Source organism: Gadus chalcogrammus, chromosome 12 (assembly GCF_026213295.1).
Source record: "Gadus chalcogrammus isolate NIFS_2021 chromosome 12, NIFS_Gcha_1.0, whole genome shotgun sequence".
Taxonomy (NCBI): domain Eukaryota; kingdom Metazoa; phylum Chordata; class Actinopteri; order Gadiformes; family Gadidae; genus Gadus; species Gadus chalcogrammus.
Genome location: NC_079423.1, coordinates 15,586,328 through 15,605,476, shown reverse-complemented (window position 1 = coordinate 15,605,476; position 19,149 = coordinate 15,586,328). Strand labels below are relative to the sequence as shown.

The 19,149-nt window shown below is 44.2% G+C and overlaps 1 protein-coding gene across 1 annotated transcript; it reads left to right on the top strand.

Moving 5' to 3' along the window:
- Window positions 1-540: 540 nt before the first annotated feature.
- Window positions 541-9,031, top strand: ankle1 (ankyrin repeat and LEM domain containing 1). The gene is made up of 12 exons (XM_056604183.1): window positions 541-829; window positions 1,456-1,608; window positions 1,739-1,844; window positions 2,034-2,154; window positions 2,680-3,538; window positions 3,638-5,001; window positions 5,074-5,123; window positions 5,259-5,478; window positions 6,197-6,365; window positions 6,875-7,037; window positions 7,848-7,980; window positions 8,767-9,031. Exons 1-12 carry the CDS (start codon window positions 765-767, stop codon window positions 8,931-8,933), a joined length of 3,570 nt encoding a protein of 1,189 aa, XP_056460158.1. The 5' UTR covers window positions 541-764; the 3' UTR covers window positions 8,934-9,031.
- Window positions 9,032-19,149: the final 10,118 nt, after the last annotated feature.

Here is a 19,149-nt window from a genome sequence, read left to right as displayed (position 1 = left end):
GTGAGGCCGCTTTGTGAACTACAGCCCCTCGGGGCTCTCGACGCGAATGAAATACGTCACCACCACTTTATACAGACATGACGATCTCTGCTCCACTTCACCGCTTTTTTCCAAGGGGAGGATAACAGCATAGAAAGAGGTGAAAACAATTATATATCGGGGCATGTGTAGATTTTCAGTTATACCGATGGGGAGATTGTCGGTCTTGTCCACGCCAGTCGCAGGGAGGGTGACGTCACATACGAGATGTGTAGTCATTCTCATTGTGTTTTCTCTAAAGCCTTTAACCGAACAATTGCACAATAAACGGTCAAACTCTTGACATTGAAAATTATCATTTAAATCCACAAACAACATATGTGTAATCCGGGGCACACAAAGACTGGGACCAGAAGATAATTACTTTCTCTCCATTGAAACCCATTCATATTATTCAATTTCATAGGTCCCGTGGGCTCTACCGGAAAGGGCGGTACTTCCGCCTGATTGACCAATGGGGAGCCCGCAAGGAAGGGGCCGAGGGCTTGGAGGGAAGTTTAACCACAGGGCGAGCTCTGACAATAACAAAAGATCATGGGATTAATAATAAACATTGAATAGCTCGTTCAATGGACGCATGCTATCGTTGTCCTTCAATTATCCACGAGAAACTCGCCCGTTAACGTTTATCCGTATCAATCGTCATCATGTTAGCTTTCTTCCCAGTCTATGGGTAAAGATAATGTTGCGATCTGAGACTACGTAGAGTGCGTGTGACGATAACAATGGACCAAAATAAGAAGAGACTGGGGAGCCAACTGTGTAAAGCCGTGAAGGATGAGGACCCAAGGTGAAGTATTGTGGTGCCTTATTGATTGTCCCCCGACATGTGCTCTCTGTATTCACTCTGTGCTTTATACATCCTTGTAACACGGTCTCTCCACCAAGCCTGGAACGAAGATCTTTTTACCTGACTTTAAACCGTGAATGAATGGCGAGCCATTCATTCACTTGGTATAAGGATGTTCCTTATAACATGTTCTCCACCAAGCCTGAAACAAAGAGCTATTTACTTCAAACATGTTGAATGGTCATTCAGTCAGCCATGGTCAGCTATTCATGGGTTTTGATCATTGGAATAGTTATCTCACTCCTCACTACTGTACAAAGGGCCCTCCATATGAACATGTAAGCCTTATCTGACAGTTTAATGGTGATCATCTCATTATATTGTTCCTCAAAGGAAACCTTTCGATCAAAATGCCTTTTGGTTTTATGAAACGCAGATTCATAAAACCAAACTTTTGTTGTTGTGACAAAACGCAGATCACCTTTTAGATACTAATCAAATCGTGCACATATTTCACTAAGAAGTACGAGTTTGAAACGGGACAATCCGGACACAACAGACACTGTTGCAGAACCGACCAACCTGGTTAAAAACGCCCCTCTCCGTTCCCTCTGTTGGTCCGGCAGGTCCGTGCAGGCGCTGCTCTCGCGGGGCGCCAGGGCCGACGTGGTGGGCGCCAGGGGCGTGGCGGCGGTGCACCTGGCCGTGGGGAAGGAGACGGAGAAGAGCATCCGTTGCCTGAAGCTGCTGCTCCAGCACGGAGCGGACCCCAACGCCAGGTAGGCATGGATGGCGTTTCATTGGGTTTCGTTGTCCACTCGCAGCGTTGTTGACGTCGATTTGAAGGAGACTTCGTGTGGTGCGGGTGGTGACGGCGAAGGTTTGTGTTGTGTTGTGTTGTGGCTCCAGGTCGTCCGAGGGTCTTACACCCCTCCATGTGGCTGCGCTGTGGGGGTGTTACCAAAACGTCAAGCTGCTGTTGGCCAATGGAGGGAACCCCAATGTTACCGACCAGGTCAGAAAGGGGTTCTTTAGCTGCATGTCAAACACTTACACTGGGACCAGTCTCGGATTTGTTGCTCTGCGTAGGGAAGATGTTTTGTCATTTCTGTGGGCGGAACCAACCTCACCAGCGCCTTAATGAATCAACTCGCACAGATATTGATTTGCTGCTTACATCTGTTGTATCTTCCACCGGGGGCAGGATGGGAACACTCCGGGGCAGTTTGCAGAGCAACAGGACAACCGCAAGTGTGCCCAACTCCTCCAGAGCCACCAGACCCAGTCCGCAGACGGCCAAGAGGATCTGACGTGTTTCCAATACTGTAAGGCATTGGGGTGGGGGGTCGGCTTAGCTCAGGAGGTAGAGCAGCTGTCTTGTAACCGACAGGTTGCTAGTTCGATCCCCCTGAGTGTTGATGTGTCCCTGAGCAAGACACTTAACCCTAACTGCTCATGACGAGCTGGCTGTCGCCTAGCATGGTCGACTCTGCCTTCGGTGTGTCAATGTGTGTGTTAACTGATGTAAGTCGCTTTGGATAGAAGCGTCTGCTAAATGCCCCTAATTGTAATTGTAAGGAGTTGGATCATGAGCTGGATCTTAAATTAGTTATTTAGTATTAGATGCTTGGACTCATTTATCTTCAATTACAAAAAATGAATAGTACTTGGTTTTGATGATCATTTTGTTTGGTTTCAGGGGTCTTTTCTCATCATCTGAGAAATTAGCAGTCTGATGTTTTTCGATGGGAAAAACTAAAAAGTCAAAAATTGTTAGGAAAGCCCCTAGCAGGGACGCCGTTGTTCTAGAATTATTTTCTCTTATCCATTCTTCATCGCTGTCTCCCCAGCTCTATACTCGGACCAGACGGACGTGTCGAGCTACCCCGACTCAGAGACCAGCCTCAGCTCGCGCTCCTCCATGATCAGCGACTTTGGTGACGACCCGCTGAGCAGCACCAGACACTCTGCCCTGTTCGACCACCGGGCACCGAGCCAACCCACCCCCTGGTGGAGACGGGGGCCCTCGAACGGCCAGGGGGACGCCAACCCCACCGGGGCCGGGGGTCCGGGCCGAGACTGGAACCAAAACAAAGAGTGGGCGTGCGGCGACGGACCCTCGTTCCTGTCCAGCACCCGCGTGTCCACGGTGGGCTGCGCCTCCGCCGGGCCGGTCCCCCAAGAGGACGTTTCGTTGGGGGACGTCACGTGGGCGCCAAACCCCTTGGAGGGCCCGTCGCTCCTGTCGAGCACGCGCATGTCTACGGCGGGACCCGATCCGCCCTATCATAATGTTGAGGCTCCGTTCCAAAGGGGGAGCTCACACCCTCTAGGGCTTGAGGGCCGACTTTCGGCCATAAACATAGACGCTCCTACGATCGCCGTCGCCGGCCCCCCCAGGCGAGCGAGCCGCAAGAGCGTCAGCTTCCGCGCGGCGGCCGAATATTTCCCCGTTTTCAGGCCGGACTCCGCTGAGCCTGCGTTCGACACGGCGCCCTTTGACTCCTCCCAGGACGCCGACTTTCTGAGCTCTGAGCACCTGGTGACCGTCCTGCAACGGCAGGGCATCGACGTGACCTCGCCCGACCACGTGCACGTGTTTGACTGGGACTGCGGCGATGACACAGAGGGGGACATGGAGAAAACGGTGATGAGTAACTTCCGTTTGGCCGGGGGCGAGGAGACAGACGACGAGGAGGAGGAGGAGGAGGAGGAGGAGAGAGAGGAGGTGGAGGTCGGACGTCAGACCCAGGCGGCGGTACAGCTCCCTGGTGGTGTCCCAGGCGGCGGCGGCGGCGGCGGCGGCAGCAGCAGCAGTGGGAGTCACTACAGCAGCTGTGACAGCGACCATTACACGACCGCCCACTACACCACGGCCCACGGAGGCCTCGTACCGTCCAGCCGCTCCGCCTCCTCCGAGGAGGAAGCGAGGGAGGGAGCGCCGACACCGGAAGACCAACCTGAACAGGAGGCGGAGTCAAAGCTGGACAGAGCAGAGGAAGTACCAGCCCGGGCGGGCAAACCCAGCCGGTCCGACCAACCGCCTGCCACCGACTCTGAACCCGAACCCCCTCGGGACGTTTCAGAAAAGGCGGTCAATAGCGCAAATGAGGACGCCGACGGTGTTGGTGATGAAGCCACCGCCCGAGCCCGCCGCAGTCCCGTCGCCCAAGCGGCCGGGGGCCCCCCCGAAGACCCCGACACCCCCTTCACCCCGAGCCCGTTCGTGACGGGCCGGACCCGTTCCAGGCTGAGCCGCTGCTCGGTGAGGTGCAGCGGCGGCGGCGGCGGCAGCAGCCGGACCCTGGAGAGCCTCCTCTCCGACGCGTCCCTCTTCGAGGCGACGCTGCCCACGCCGGTCAGAACCAGCCGCAAGACGCCCCGGTCTCAGAGCAGCGACGACGTGTTCTACCCCAGCCCGCGGCCGCGCGGCTACGCCCAACCGAGGGGCGACGGCAGCAGGGATCTCCCGGGGAGCTCCTTGACCTCTGACCTCCAGTCGTCGCGGTCCAGCTCGGGGCTGAGCGACAGCCAGGCGGACACCTTCATCCTCCCGCGGGGCGGGGCCGAGCCGTCGCAGAGTCTGCCCGACACCCTCATTCTGGAGAGGCAGGCGGACTCGCAGAGCCTTCACTGTGAGGATTACCTCAAGTCATACGCGCCCAAGGTGGTGTGTCACGAGATCAGAGAAGAGGAGGAGGAGGAGGAGTTTCTGACCGACGACCGGACCAGCTCCGACGCGGTGAATCCGCGGGAGGAACCGAACGCAGCGGCAGGAGCTGAGCGGATGGACGTCCCGGGGAGCAGAGGGAATCCCTGGATCACGGAGGGCAGCGACACCGACGTCGACCCCAGCAGCACCACCACCACCTCCTCCTCTCCGACGGGCTCGTCGTCCGCCAGCTCGTGCTACTTCTCCCCGAGGAGGCCCCGGGAGGGCTCCTCCGACACCCCCGTCACCCCGGGCGCCACGGGCTGCACCCCCAGGTTCAGCATGAGCCGGCTGTCGCTGGGCCTCCGCCGGTCCCAGGGCCACCTGGCCCCCGACCGCCACCCCCGGGCCTACACCCCCGGGGGGCGGCCGGCCGCCCCGCCCCCGGAGGAGCCCGTGGAGTACCTCTACACGGACACGGAGCAGGGCCACGAGCTGATCGAGACGCACATCCCCCCCAGGGCCAACGCCTCCCTGTGCAGCAGCAGCCTGTGCAGCAGCAGCCTGAGCAGCGACGGCGGCGGCGGGGAGCCCGGGGCTGAGGAGACGGTGCTGTACGACTGGAGGTCCCTGAGGGCCGACGTGATGGGGGCCAAGGGGGGCAAGGAGAACCAGGCGCCGCCGAGGAGGGGGGGTGAGGAGGAGGAGGCGGGGCAGCTGCAGAAGAAGAAGAAGGAGGAGGAGGAGGAGGCGAAGGAGGAGGAGGAGAGGACGAAGAGAGAGGAGGAGGTGAAGGGGGGCAGAGCGTTGCCGGACACCCTGGGGATGACGGACAAGGAGCTGAGGCGCCGGCTGGTGGCGCTGGGGGAGAGCCCGGGGCCCATCAGCACTCGGACCCGGCCCGTGTACGTGAAGAGGCTCCGTCGTCTCGTCCTGGAGTCGAACTCGCCGGCGACGCCTCAGCAGCAGCTCAAGCAGCCGGACCACACGCACACAGGTAAAGTATGTTTTTATATATTTGAAGATAAGTGAATTGGTAGGTGATTTACAAACAGAGTACTAAAGTGTGACGTCACGTTTCCATAACAACCGATATTCGGTTCTACACAAACCAAATTTACAAGGGGAAATCCTATGCCGATTTCTATAAAATCATTCATTTAACAGAAAATGAATGATTTTTTTTGCGAATTGATTTGCGAGTTTGCTTTACCAATGATGTAAGTAATATTGAGAATAGATTGTCTTCATATAAAAAAAAATAACCTAAAGTAACGTTGTCAAACTTTTCTTTTAAATACCCCTGGGGAATACCTCTTGAAATTGATTTATTTTAATTTTGAAAGAAACAACACATTGCAGCAATGGAAAACGCCATCTCTCGTTCAGTTGTTTAGAACTTAAAATCCGGTTGCCAGGACAACGTGACGTTTTCACTTTAGTACTCTATATTATATACCTATTATATACCTATTTTATAATAGGTTACATTTCAAAATGATCAAATAGTCAAATAACGTAAAAAAAAAGGCTAAGTAAGTAAAGGCTATGAGACCAGTCACACATTGCATTCTTTCGTTTTCTTGGAATATACTGGAATATTTGTCAACGTCTGTGAAAGTGTTACGCCCATTGAGTCTGTAATGCATGAAGGCTATACCAATACAATATAATGCCTGTACATTAAACTGAGTAATGTCTCGGCTCTGGTTCAGACTTAGGCTACAGTGTGGAGCTGAGCAGAGCCCTGAGGACCTTTGACCTCCCCGACTGCCACGCGGCCGAGATGGAGCTCTGCCAGCAGTTCGACCAGCCCGACCAGAACAAGAAGTGGAGGGAGGGGGTCATCAAGTCCAGCTTCAACTACCTGCTTCTGGACCCCCGGTCAGTCACCCGCTGTCCCTCAGGGCTCAACAGCGCCCCCATAGGGCACTACTCTGTTCAGTCATCGTGTTAAACCCACCCCGTATTAGATCGACGGTTTTGATTGGCCGGACACACGGCTGTTTTTAAATACAACAGTAGTGACCCGATTTATGCATTTAATTTGACAAAAATAGTTTGAGAGTCATCTTATACAATACATATTATAAAAAATTAACAATGGAGTCGTAAGGGAGTTCGAGTCCTAAAAACCATTTGGGTTGGAACTTCAATTTCAAGTCTACTCGTAGGCATACTTAAGCTACTTCTATTTTTAACTAATTTCACATTTCTAACATAAACTGCTGAATTAAGATTATAACTCGCAAACAGTTGAGGTACCCGAGATTAGATGGATGACCCTAAAACCCTCAAACCAAAAGCGTCAGGCTCTCTTTATGTGTGAAACGATGGAGCGTGTCACCCCGGTATCCTCTTCACGAATGCGTATGTTCCGGGCGTCCTTCCAGGGTGACGAAGAACCTGCCGTTCCGCAGCCGCAGCATGTCGCCCCAGGAGTGCTTCCACACCTTCGTGCACGCTGTGTTCTACGTGGGGAAGGGCAAGCGCTCCCGGCCCTACAGCCACCTGTACGAGGCCCTGGAGTACTTCAAGGGGGACAAGACCTCGAAGGTACCGCCCGTCCACACCGTGGACATCCAATACAGCATTCATTGACTTCCTATGAGAACTGAAAAATGCATAGCAGATAATTAGGAGCAGTTGAACAAGGGGCGGGAATACATAAGCTTCGGCTTCCTGTCACTCCTTTTCGGACACGGACACTACATTTATTTTATAAATATTGTTTATGACACACATAATTATTGTTGTTTTGTGTTATGTGTATTTTTTCATGATGTGTCATACTTGCCTTTCTTATTTTTTTTGTTTGAATTGAATGAATGAATGAATGAATATGTATTACTCAATATACTCAAAGTTAGTGCAGCAGAAGGTAAAGTGACAGACCACTTTCCCATTGCAATGGCGTCAATATTTAAATTTACATTGACATTTAGGGCATTTAGCAAAGGCTTTTATCCAAAGCGACTTACAATAAGTACATTTGCCTGGAGAAAGAGAAGCGATATATCACTGTCGGTACAGTAAGGATGCTCATGGAAACAAGTACCAAGCACTTACAATTGCTAGGAGAACCCATCGCCCGTATACAACAAAGAGAGCTGATAAGATTTCCATTGCATTGGTGTCACTGGCTGTCAATGTTTCTGTGAATACTTTAATTCAACAAGAAATTAAATTAAGCTAATTAGAGGTTTAATAATGTTTTTTTTCCCAATTGTGTGTTTATAGGTCTATAATACTAAATAATAGTTAAAATAAAAAAATAAAAAAACAGTGTATAAAGGGATCATTGCATACTAATCACAATGTGATAATCCTCTTGTGTCGAACCTCGTTCCGGTCCCTCCCCTTCAGAAACTGTGCTCCAAGGTGCAGCACATCCTGCAGGTGTGGCGCGAGGACCAGGGGGTCGTCTCCCTGCACTGCTTCCAGAACGTAATCCCCGTGGAGGCCTTCACCCGCGAGGCCTGCATGGTGGACGCCGTCGGTCAGTGTGCGCGCGTGCTGCTACGAGGCACGCGCGCCTCGTAGCACGTTTTATTCCAATGTTTTACTCCTCCGGTAAAGGGGTGCTGTTATACCGCCAGGTGTGTGCGTGGGATTAGCAAGCCGAAAGTCGGCCCCTTTTCATGTGTTTTGGGTGACATCACAAGTGGGCGTGTCCGACTAGATGTGTGATGGATGGATCAGTCTACCAGCGTACCCGTATATGGTCCCGACCCAGCCAGCATGTATCGAGGACGGTGGACACGCCCACTTGGGATGTCACTAAGGCACGGGGTGGAGCAGTTTTTGCAAACGGCTTGTAATGGCTAAGCACACTCACACCCGGTGGCATAGTATCACCCCGTTAGGAAGGCACTTTTCAGTCGAAGCCCCCCTTCATGCGGAGGGAGAGTCACCGATGTCACCGAGGAGAGCGGTTCTTGTCACCCCTTTTGTTCCGTGGTGGACCTTGGGGATGGAACCCAGTACCTTTTTTAGTCTGGGGGTCAACACCCTTGCCACACCCCTACCGCCCACATTACGTATTATTGCACCTGGTCTCACCTGTAAAACAAGATGTGATACATTCTATCGACGCTAGCTAAGCCAACCCAAGCAAAGGAGCTTCTAAAGTAGTGACGTCATGAAGGCAAAAATATAAAGCATTATTCCAGTGTGTCGTGTATTATTTTAGCCGTTTCTGTGGCAACTATGAAACGTACATTGTTGTACCTGTGAGCCGCTGTAGCTAACTAGCTAACCAAAGTCTCCTCCAATGACCTTGCAGGGCTGAAGATGCTGACCAACCAGAAGCGAGGGGACTACTACGGCGTGGTCTCCACTTGGCAGGCCAGGAAGAGGCGGGAGCTCGGTGTGCACCTGCTCTACCGGGCCATGCAGATCTTCCTGGCAGAGGGAGAGCGCCAGCTGCGGCCTGCAGACATCAGACAGTAGCGCCCCCTACTGGATGGAGGGTGAAATACGAACGCTTTCTGATTCAGGTTAAAGGAGACTCGTATGCCACCCGTGAGTGGGATCGGCCTTACAAGCCGTTTCGAAAATCGGCCCCATATGACATCACCAGTGGGCGTGTCCGCCTAGATCTGTGCTGGATAGATGAGCAACGTTTGCTTCAGTCCAATGGGTAGGCTGGTAGACTGATCTATCCAGCACAGATCTAGGTGGACACGCCCACTAGCGATGTCACATGGGGCAGATTTTCGAAACGGCATGTAAGGCCAATCACACTCACAGCTGTTGGTATAATATGTCTTCTTTTAAAAAGAAAACTGTTTTGTCATGCAGGGAAATGTTGTGAATATTTTAGATAAGGCAAGCTTTCCACTGAACTCTTGTTTCCATCACGTTTGATTTATCGTTGTGGTTTAACTTTTTGATGCTGCGGTCTTTTTAGCAAGGCCACACTTTTCATGAAATGTACTTAGCGCTACTAACTGCACTCCCACTGATTCTTTTGATCCTGCTACTACCCCCAATAACGAAACGTATCAAGTACTACTTATCAAGGCCTTTGCATACCAACCGATTGAAGACTTTGCTCAAGAAAGGAGCTTTTAAATCTCCTTGGACTCAAAGATCTTTCAAAATGACTTATTTGCAAATGTTGGAACGCCGAATCATGAAATGAAACGAACTGAATAAGACAGATCAAGCAATGTTCGGGTCGTGCCCTAAGACCGCACTTCTAATGGCTGGTTCAACTAGATCCATTATTGTCACACCCATACAGGGTGGCCACCTGCTACTTTATAATAATCTGATGCCTAATGTCTCGGAAAATGACTTTCTAAACAGAGTGTGACTGCGTGAGGGTCTGGCCTGCTGAAAACCCAAAGCCATTTGTTTTTTATCGTCTTGTAGCAGGACTTGGGGAAACAGGGTCTGCATGATTGTAGCCGTAGTTGGTTGGATATTGAATGGCATTGTGATGCAGTATCTGACAGTGCTGGATGCATTGTTCCATTCTAATAGATTTAGATGGGGAACATGCAGAGGCTAAATTGATGTTGATGTGAATATACGTTCTTCATACCGTTTCCAAACCCGCAGCTAAGCACTCAAGTTTGTTTTGTAATTTTGTTAGTTTTGTCTAGAATTGTTGTTACTGGACACTGTCGTTGACCTTGGTGTATGAATCAATGTTTTTCATTACACAGCTATGATGTCTTTTATATTTCAGTCCTTTTCCTTAATTTCATGATCTGAGGGATTTTGTTGCATCATTTGTAGAAATGTTTTATTGAAAATGCATTATGTTTGGATGGGTGCCATGATTGTTTTAGATACTAATACTATCAATGTTTATTGTATATGTTTGCTAAAAGATCCCCTTTTAACCTCTTGACCTCAGGTTTGTGAATTAGGGAGTACCACTACTGGAATCGCTCATCTGTGCTTTTTGCCCATGAGGTTGATCAATGTTTTATGTATTAGGATAATATTTTGATATGGTTATTTTGCATGGTCGATTTTGTATGGTCATTTGATTTTATTTTTTTTTTTGTTTGGCAAAAAAATATGTTCAGCTCTTCCTCTTGAATGAACAGCTTTAAATTGGATTGATGTGCAGCTATGAAAATCTGAAAAAAAATCAAGCCCAAACAGTGCAATATCATCCCACTGCAGACACAAATGGGCGTTCTCGTGTGGTGGGAGTTCCCGTTTACTCAGACTGGAACGCCCCCTTCTTATTCTTCGTCGCCTTTCTCGCTGAACTGTATTAAAATGTCAAAGTGTACTACTCCGAAACCATGTATATAAACGTCCATATCTTTTCAAATCGTATTTGGAAAATAACTTCACATGGTGTGTCTTCTTACAATTTATTCGTTACCAGCATTCGTAGTGTTGATCAGCAGTGAAATAGGCTGTGTCCCAATTCCTAGGACGCATCCTTCGAAGGCTGCATTCGAAGGATGCGTCGACGCCGATTACAGATTTCCTGTATTCTGGTGCATTTTGGGTATGGCTACTACCTATTCACCTACTTTTCATTCAGATTCATAGCCTACATCCTGACTTGGAGGGCCTGGACAAGCTTACACTGCATATACAGACCTACTTCATGGCCATTCCACCAGCCATTGCTATTTGACCCATTGTTGTTATTCTGATATTGAGACAAATCATGATAACTGTCCTAAAGCGTCCATTTGTTGTGAGTCTCGATGTCTACTTCAAATGCAGTTAGAAATATGGGACAGTTGCTTCGTTGCTTTGTTTATATGCTAAAGGCCGAAAGACTAAATTAACATGTAACTTACTTGCTCCTTTTAAGTATAACATTGCTTGGGGAGTCCAATTTCTCCACTGAAAAGGGTGGAAAGTGCTTACGACTCTCTGCTAGTTAGTGATCTATTACACTGTTTTTTTATTGGTCGTCATGAAGAAAAACATAAGGGGTAACACTGTTGTCTTTGTCAAATAAAATATAAGGGGTAACACTCGTTTTTTATCAGTCATGAAAAAACCATAAGGGGTAACACTGTCGTATTTTATTGGTCGTCATGAAAAAAAACATAAGGGAAATAATAGAAAAACACACATACATTTTAATGTCATGTATATCCTCTTTATTGATCATTGATCATTGTGTATTGTCATCGCCTCAATGGTGCAGTGGAGTGTACTCTGCCTAACCCACTGGCGACCGCGGCTCAATTTCTGTGGAAAACACATTAATCATATATAACCACAGACATATTAAAATTATAAATCTCAGTGGGAAGTGGAGAGAGCTGTGAGCTAACCCCCTGGGGCCCCGGGTTCAAGTCCGGTTGATGTCATCTGTTGGAAGACTCATATCTCTATTTCATGCGAATTATAAAGTCAAGTATAACCATTGTGTTGACTTTTTACAGTGTCTTGATGGTGCATTGATAAGTTCGGAGGTTAATACTCTAAACAGCTCAGGTTCGAATCCCTGCAAAAACGTCGACAGGTGTACAACTGTCGTTTATTATTGATCAACATGGAAAAAACATGAGGGGTAACTCTGTCGTTTTTTATCGGCCGTCATGAAATAAACATAAGGGGTAACACTGTCGATATTCATCAAATAAAACATAGGGGGTAACACTGTTGTTTTTCTTTGGTCGTCATGAAAAAAACAAAAGGGGTAACACTGTTGTTTTTTATTGGTCGTCATGAAAAAAAACATAAGGGGTAACACTGTTGTTTTTTATTGGTCGTCAAGAAAAAAAACATAAGGGGTAACACTGTTGTTTTTTATTGATCGTCATGAAAAAAAACATAAGGGGCAACACTGTCGTTTTTTAATGGTCGTCATGAAAAAAAACATAAGGGGTAACACTGTTGTTTTTTATTGATCGTCATGAAAAAAAACATAAGGGGTAACACTGTTGTCTTTGTCAAATAAAATATAAGTAGTTTTTTATTGGTCGTCATGAAAAAAAACATAAGGGGTAACACTGTTGTTTTTTATTGATCGTCATGAAAAAAAACATAAGGGGTAACACTGTTGTCTTTGTCAAATAAAATATAAGTAGTTTTTTATTGGTCGTCATGAAAAAAAACATAAGGGGTAACACTGTTGTTTTTTATTGATCGTCATGAAAAAAAACATAAGGGGTAACACTGTCGTTTTTTAATGGTCGTCATGAAAAAAAACGTAAGGGGTAACACTGTTGTTTTTTATTGATCATCATGAAAAAAAACATAAGGGGTAACACTGTTGTTTTTTATTGATCGTCATGAAAAAAAACATAAGGGGTAACACTGTTGTTTTTTATTGGTCTTCATGAAAAACAACATAAGGGGTAACACTGTTTTTTATTGGTCTTCATGAAAAACAACATAAGGGGTAACACTGTTGTCTTTGTCAAATAAAATATAAGTAGTTTTTTATTGGTCGTCATGAAAAAAAACATAAGGGGTAACACTGTCGTTTTTTAATGGTTGTCATGAAAAAAAACATAAGGGGTAACACTGTTGTTTTTTATTGATCGTCATGAAAAAAAACATAAGGGGTAACACTTGTTTTTTATTGGTCTTCATGAAAAACAACATAAGGGGTAACACTGTTGTCTTTGTCAAATAAAATATAAGTAGTTTTTTATTGGTCGTCATGAAAAAAAACATAAGGGGTAACAATGTTGTTTTTAATTGGTCGTCATGAAAAAAAACATAAGGGGTATCACTGTTGTTTTTTAATGGTTGTCATGAAAAAAAACATAAGGGGTAACACTGTTGTTTTTTATTGGTCGTCATGAAAAAAAACATAAGGGGTAACACTGTTGTTTTTTATTGGTCTTCATGAAAAACAACATAAGGGGTAACACTGTTGTCTTTGTCAAATAAAATATAAGTAGTTTTTTATTGGTCGTCATGAAAAAAACCATAAGGGGTGACACTGTCGTATTTTATTGGTCTTCATGAAAAACAACATAAGGGGTAACACTGTTGTTTTTTATTGGTCTTCATGAAAAACAACATAAGGGGTAACACTGTTGTCTTTGTCAAATAAAATATAAGTAGTTTTTTATTGCTCGTCATGAAAAAAAACATAAGGGGTAACACTGTCGTTTTTTAATGGTCGTCATGAAAAAAAACATAAGGGGTAACACTGTTGTTTTTTATTGATCGTCTTGAAAAAAAACATAAGGGGTAACACTGTTGTTTTTTATTGGTCTTCATGAAAAAAAACATAAGGGGTAACACTGTTGTCTTTGTCAAATAAAATATAAGTAGTTTTTTATTGGTCGTCATGAAAAAAAACATAAGGGGTAATACTGTTGTTTTTAATTGGTCATCATGAAAAAAAACATAAGGGGTAACACTGTCGTTTTTTAATGGTCGTCATGAAAAAAAACATAAGGGGTAACACTTGTTTTTTATTGATCGTCATGAAAAAAAACATAAGGGGTAACACTTTCATTTTTTAATAGTCGTCATGAAAAAAAACATAAGGGGTAACACTGTTGTTTTTTATTGATCGTCATGAAAAAAAACATAAGGGGTAACACTGTTGTTTTTTATTGATCGTCATGAAAAAAAACATAAGGGGTAACACTGTTGTTTTTTATTGGTCTTCATGAAAAACAACATAAGGGGTAACACTGTTGTTTTTTATTGGTCTTCATGAAAAACAACATAAGGGGTAACACTGTTGTCTTTGTCAAATAAAATATAAGTAGTTTTTTATTGGTCGTCATGAAAAAAAAACATAAGGGGTAACACTGTTGTTTTTTAATGGTTGTCATGAAAAAAAACATAAGGGGTAACACTGTTGTTTTTTATTGGTCGTCATGAAAAAAAACATAAGGGGTAACACTGTTGTTTTTAATTGGTCGTCATGAAGAAAAACATAAGGGGTAACACTGTTGTCTTTGTCAAATAAAATATAAGGGGTAACACTGTCGTTTTTTATCAGTCGTCATGAAAAAACCATAAGGGGTGACACTGTCGTATTTTATTGGTCTTCATGAAAAACAACATAAGGGGTAACACTGTTGTTTTTTATTGGTCTTCATGAAAAACAACATAAGGGGTAACACTGTTGTCTTTGTCAAATAAAATATAAGTAGTTTTTTATTGGTCGTCATGAAAAAAAACATAAGGGGTAACACTGTCGTTTTTTAATGGTCGTCATGAAAAAAAACATAAGGGGTAACACTGTTGTTTTTTATTGATCGTCATGAAAAAAAACATAAGGGGTAACACTGTTGTTTTTTATTGGTCTTCATGAAAAAAAACATAAGGGGTAACACTGTTGTCTTTGTCAAATAAAATATAAGTAGTTTTTTATTGGTCGTCATGAAAAAAAACATAAGGGGTAATACTGTTGTTTTTAATTGGTCATCATGAAAAAAAACATAAGGGGTAACACTGTCGTTTTTTAATGGTCGTCATGAAAAAAAACATAAGGGGTAACACTGTTGTTTTTTATTGATCGTCATGAAAAAAAACATAAGGGGTAACACTGTCATTTTTTAATGGTCGTCATGAAAAAAAACATAAGGGGTAACACTGTTGTTTTTTATTGATCGTCATGAAAAAAAACATAAGGGGTAACACTGTAGTTTTTTATTGATCGTCATGAAAAAAAACATAAGGGGTAACACTGTTGTTTTTTATTGGTCTTCATGAAAAAAAACATAAGGGGTAACACTGTTGTCTTTGTCAAATAAAATATAAGTAGTTCTTTATTGGTCGTCATGAAAAAAAACATAAGGGGTAATACTGTTGTTTTTAATTGGTCATCATGAAAAAAAACATAAGGGGTAACACTGTCGTTTTTTAATGGTTGTCATGAAAAAAAACATAAGGGGCAACACTGTTGTTTTTTATTGATCGTCATGAAAAAAACCATAAGGGGTAACACTTGTTTTTTATTGGTCTTCAATAAAAAACAACATAAGGGGTAACACTGTTGTCTTTGTCAAATAAAATATAATTAGTTTTTTATTGGTCGTCATGAAAAAAAACATAAGGGGTAACACTGTTGTTTTTAATTGGTCATCATGAAAAAAAACATAAGGGGTAACACTGTTGTTTTTTAATGGTTGTCATGAAAAAAAACATAAGGGGTAACACTGTCGTATTTTATTGGTCGTCATGAAAAAAAACATAAGGGAAATAATAGAAAAACACACATACATTTTAATGTCATGTATATCCTCTTTATTGATGTCTTTGTCAAATAAAATATAAGTTGTTTTTAATTGGTCGTCATGAAAAAAAACATAGGGGGTAACACTGTTGTTTTTCTTTGGTCGTCATGAAAAAAACCACAAGGGGTAACACTGTTGTTTTTTATTGGTCGTCATGAAAAAAAACATAAGGGGTAACACTGTTGTTTTTCTTTGGTCGTCATGAAAAAAAACATAAGGGGTAACACTGTTGGTTTTATTGGTCGTCAAGAAAAAAAACATAAGGGGTAACTCATTCGTTTTCTATCGGCCATCATGAAATAAACATAAGGGGTAAACCTGTCGATATTGATCAAATAAAACATCGGGGGTAACATGTTGTTTTTCTTTGGTCGTCATGAAAAAAACCACAAGGGGTAACACTGTCGTTTTAATCAAATGAAACATAAGGGGTAACACTGTTGTTTTTAATCGGTCGTCATGAAGAAAACATAAGGGGTAACACTGTCGTTTTTATCAAATGAAACATGAGGGGTGACACTGTCATTTTTCTTTGGTCGTCATGAAAAAAACCATAAGGGGTAACACTGTTGTTTTTGATTGGTCGTCATGAAAAAAAACACAAGGGGTAACACTGTTGTTTTTGATTGGTCGTCATGAAAAAAAACAACATAAGGGGTAACACTGTCGTTTTTTATCAGTCGTCATGAAAAAACCCTAAGGGGTAACACTGTCGTATTTTATTGGTCGTCATGAAAAAAACATAAGGGAAATAATAGAAAAAGACACATAAATTGTAATGTCATCTATATCCTCTTTATTGATGATTGATCATTGTGTATTGTCATCGCATCAGTGGACTGTACTCACCACGGAGGCGATAAACCGGCCTAACTTTCACCGTCAACACCGAACCCCTTCTTCTTCGCACGGCTGTCAACTTCCGTAACATTCGCTAGTTCGATTTTCTCAAACAGCAGTTTCAAGTACGGGTAGCATAGAACTAACGTTAGCCAAGTGGGGGCTCCATGATTGCTAAATCTAACGAGAGAGGTAAAATTGCCAATAAGGAAGGAAAGCATAGTATGCTTTGCGACTGTGCTTCGCAGTATGCCTTGCGAAACCCAGTATGCCTCTCGAACCACCTCGTGATTGGTCGATGAAACGCTACCAGGAACCCCTAAAGGGCGTTCTTGTGTCATGACCATGGTCATGACTGAAACGCCCAAGCCTGCAGCTGGACCTTTCTCAAACAGTGTACGATTTCTCATATCCCGTCCTTTGTGTCCCTCTTGTGGACATAATAAATATTGAACCTTACCCAGCGGCTCGCGTTTGCATCTCATTCGTCTTGACGAGCCCATCGATAGAGTTCACTATCGTATACTCGGGAGAAACGCGTTGCACTTTTGTATTAAGGTAATGATATAACGGTTTAAAGAAAAACACAATATAGATAAATCTATTTTATGATCATGAGAGATTAGCTGTCATCAACGTTTAAGTCATCATTTGCACTTATCAGCTACAATTACGTGTTCTCTGCTCCTCAGGCTCAGTTGACCTTAGTGCCTTAATTCAATGCAACACAGACTTTATTATTTATCTGGAAAGATCTCTTAAGATAGAATTGTGTCCGTTTATATAATGGTAAAGTGTAAATGTTGAGAATTTTTCTTGAATTGCACCACAGATAAGCACACATCATCACTATACACTATTGCGTTTAGTGAAGTGTGATTTATAAGACTAAGTGAGTGTAACCAACTCAGTTTAATATTAACCCTGTATTGGCTGACCCCTTCTGTTTATGAAGATAATTGGGCTCTGCAGTTTTATTATCACCAACTGTACAGTGAATTATTAACTACATGCAAATCAATGCTTGCCTAATGCTTAATTTTCACTTCCTGCTTATAGATTTTCTGTTTCATTTTTCATGTGTGTATACTTTGCAGGTGGCTAAAACCTGCCTATACAAATGGGACTAAATATAAGTATTCAGCGTTCATATCCGTTACCATCAGGGGGAAGAGAAGACCCATTGCCACATTGTCAAACTAATGATTAGGGAAATACTACTATAATCTGCTTTACACAAAGCAATTCATCAACATCCAAGTGCCCTATGCATTTATCAGGCTCACCTATAGATACCCGTTTGATTAGAATTTAAGGAAAACAAATTGTGTATTAATTAGCAAATTAATAGGAAAGTTTTAATACCCCCAATGCTTCTAACTTCCATCAACAATAAAAAACGCAATTAAATCAGGAGTACTTGCTAGAACAATGTGGTACAGTTCACGGTGAACTAGGCTACCGGTTTCACAGTTAGACAGATGTGATGGGGAATGTAATTGCAGTTTCTTATTGATGGGCTGGGCCTCTCTGCCTCCATACACAGACAAAAGCTATTAGGCTAATTGTTGCCGACACTATGCTGTGTAAGTGATACCAATTGAATAGCTCACAGGCATCCTGAAAAGAGACATTCAGTCCCATTATTCATCCCCTCACGATTTTAATCGATGGTTTGGCTTCTGAATGTGCACCGAATAAGTGAACCAGCGACAATAAGAACACACATAATCATCAATTGTCAGATTATTTTTATTTTTGAAATTGCAGAATGGGTTGAAGTGCAGGGGTGATAGTGTGATGAGTGAAAAGAAACGTTGCTAAGAATTGGAAGTAATCAAAGAATGATTGAACCAATATACTTACCAGCTTGATGGTCCATTTCAAATCATATCTTTTTGAAAAAGCTATGTTTAGCTTTTTCAATGATCACTAATGTAATATAGTATTCTGATTGTCATAGAAAAAGTATTTCTTTACACACTTTAATATACCTACATATATAACAGAATAAAAAAGTCTGCACTATCATAAAACACACGCAAAAAAAATAAAAATATATACCCCTGCCAATATCCCAGCTAGTAGGATCAAGATGCGTTCCTTTTTTTCAATATGCAAATAAATACCATCATCAGCATACGGTGACACTATTCACAGTGACGGGCGGTCCGAGGAGGTCGAGGACACAGTGGCATTCATCGTTCAGTGAGCTTTTCTTCATAGCCAAACCCACCGACAGCAATGAATGTTGATTGTGACCTTTGTTGTGGTTTGGGGGCTGGACCTAGCCTTTCTTTATATTGTTCGTTAACGTCTTAGCGGAGCACGGGTCGAAAGGGAGGATGCGGTGTGTGTTTCCGACTGTGCAAAGCCGGTCAGCAGCCATGTTGGTTTTCCTGCTCCACGAGGCTGGTTGTGCGAGTGGGGGGGGGGGGCGGCCAGTGAATAGGCATTTCTAGCACACATTCTCCTTTTACAGCATGGAGGGACAAGGGCTGGCCACAGGGTACAATCAACGGTCGATGGTTTTGTGCCAATTTAATCCCAAACTCACCGACAGCGTTGAATGTTTACTGGGGCGAGCACAGACTTGATGGCGAGCCGCTCTGACAGATGTCTGCTCGGAGACGCATCGGCCAGGCGACTCACTCCGGTCTCACGCACCGTTTGAGGGG

Coding starts and splice junctions, on each gene's coding strand:
- ankle1 (XM_056604183.1), top strand. CDS start 765: ATGGACCAAAATAAGAAGAGACTGGGGAGCCAACTGTGTAAAGCCGTG. Junction 1,609..1,738: donor GGAGCGGACCCCAACGCCAG/GTAGGCATGGAT, acceptor TTGTGGCTCCAG/GTCGTCCGAGGGTCTTACAC. Junction 5,124..5,258: donor GGAGGTCCCTGAGGGCCGAC/GTGATGGGGGCC, acceptor GAGAGGACGAAG/AGAGAGGAGGAGGTGAAGGG.